Source organism: Octopus bimaculoides, chromosome 4 (genome assembly GCF_001194135.2).
Source record: "Octopus bimaculoides isolate UCB-OBI-ISO-001 chromosome 4, ASM119413v2, whole genome shotgun sequence".
NCBI lineage: Eukaryota > Metazoa > Mollusca > Cephalopoda > Octopoda > Octopodidae > Octopus > Octopus bimaculoides.
Window position 1 is genome coordinate 45,630,155 of NC_068984.1, and position 623 is coordinate 45,630,777.

A 623-nucleotide genomic window follows, 5' to 3' on the forward strand; every position below is an offset into this window, starting at 1 on the left:
ATAAATAAACATATATCGACACACATACCTACACACACACACATGTATATACCTGCATATACGCATACATATATATATATATATATATACATCTACATATATACACATGTATATATATCTACATATATACGCATATATTCACATCAAACACACCTCACCAGCTCACCACACACCCCACCAGCACTACACACACACACACACACGTACATGCGTACACTCAAATGCATAAAACATGGCTGACAAGTTAGCACACCAGTGAGAAACTAGAAGCAGCAGCGGAGTGACTCAGCAATACACACAAAAGCACACACTTACACGCACATATCCCCACAAAGCATCCGCTCAATTGCCCGCATCACCCCAAAACTCTTTAACTAAGTAGGTAGACAAAGATACATATACATATATATCATTTACTTACTGCGGGTAGCGCAAAAAACGAAATTCCAAGAATGGCACAGAAAGCAGCAATTAGTTTTCCTGACCATGTTTGGGGAACTGTATCACCATACCCCACTGTACATAAGGTAATCTGTAGTAGAAAAGTGATTTTAGAGAATTACTACATTTATATTAGATAGGTATACATGCATAAATTTATAAATGAGTAAATGTTTATATAT

The 623-nt window shown here is 36.4% G+C and overlaps 1 protein-coding gene across 2 annotated transcripts in view; it reads right to left on the minus strand.

Moving 5' to 3' along the window:
- The window catches only part of LOC106884508 (potassium voltage-gated channel subfamily KQT member 1), a 717,249-nt gene that overhangs the window by 48,963 nt on the left and 667,663 nt on the right, over positions 1 to 623 (minus strand). For both annotated transcript variants that reach the window (XM_052967039.1, XM_014935928.2), the window contains exon 6: positions 422 to 532. In XM_052967039.1, the coding sequence (XP_052822999.1) occupies positions 422 to 532 (111 nt within the window). The remainder of the gene's footprint in view (positions 1 to 421; positions 533 to 623) is intronic.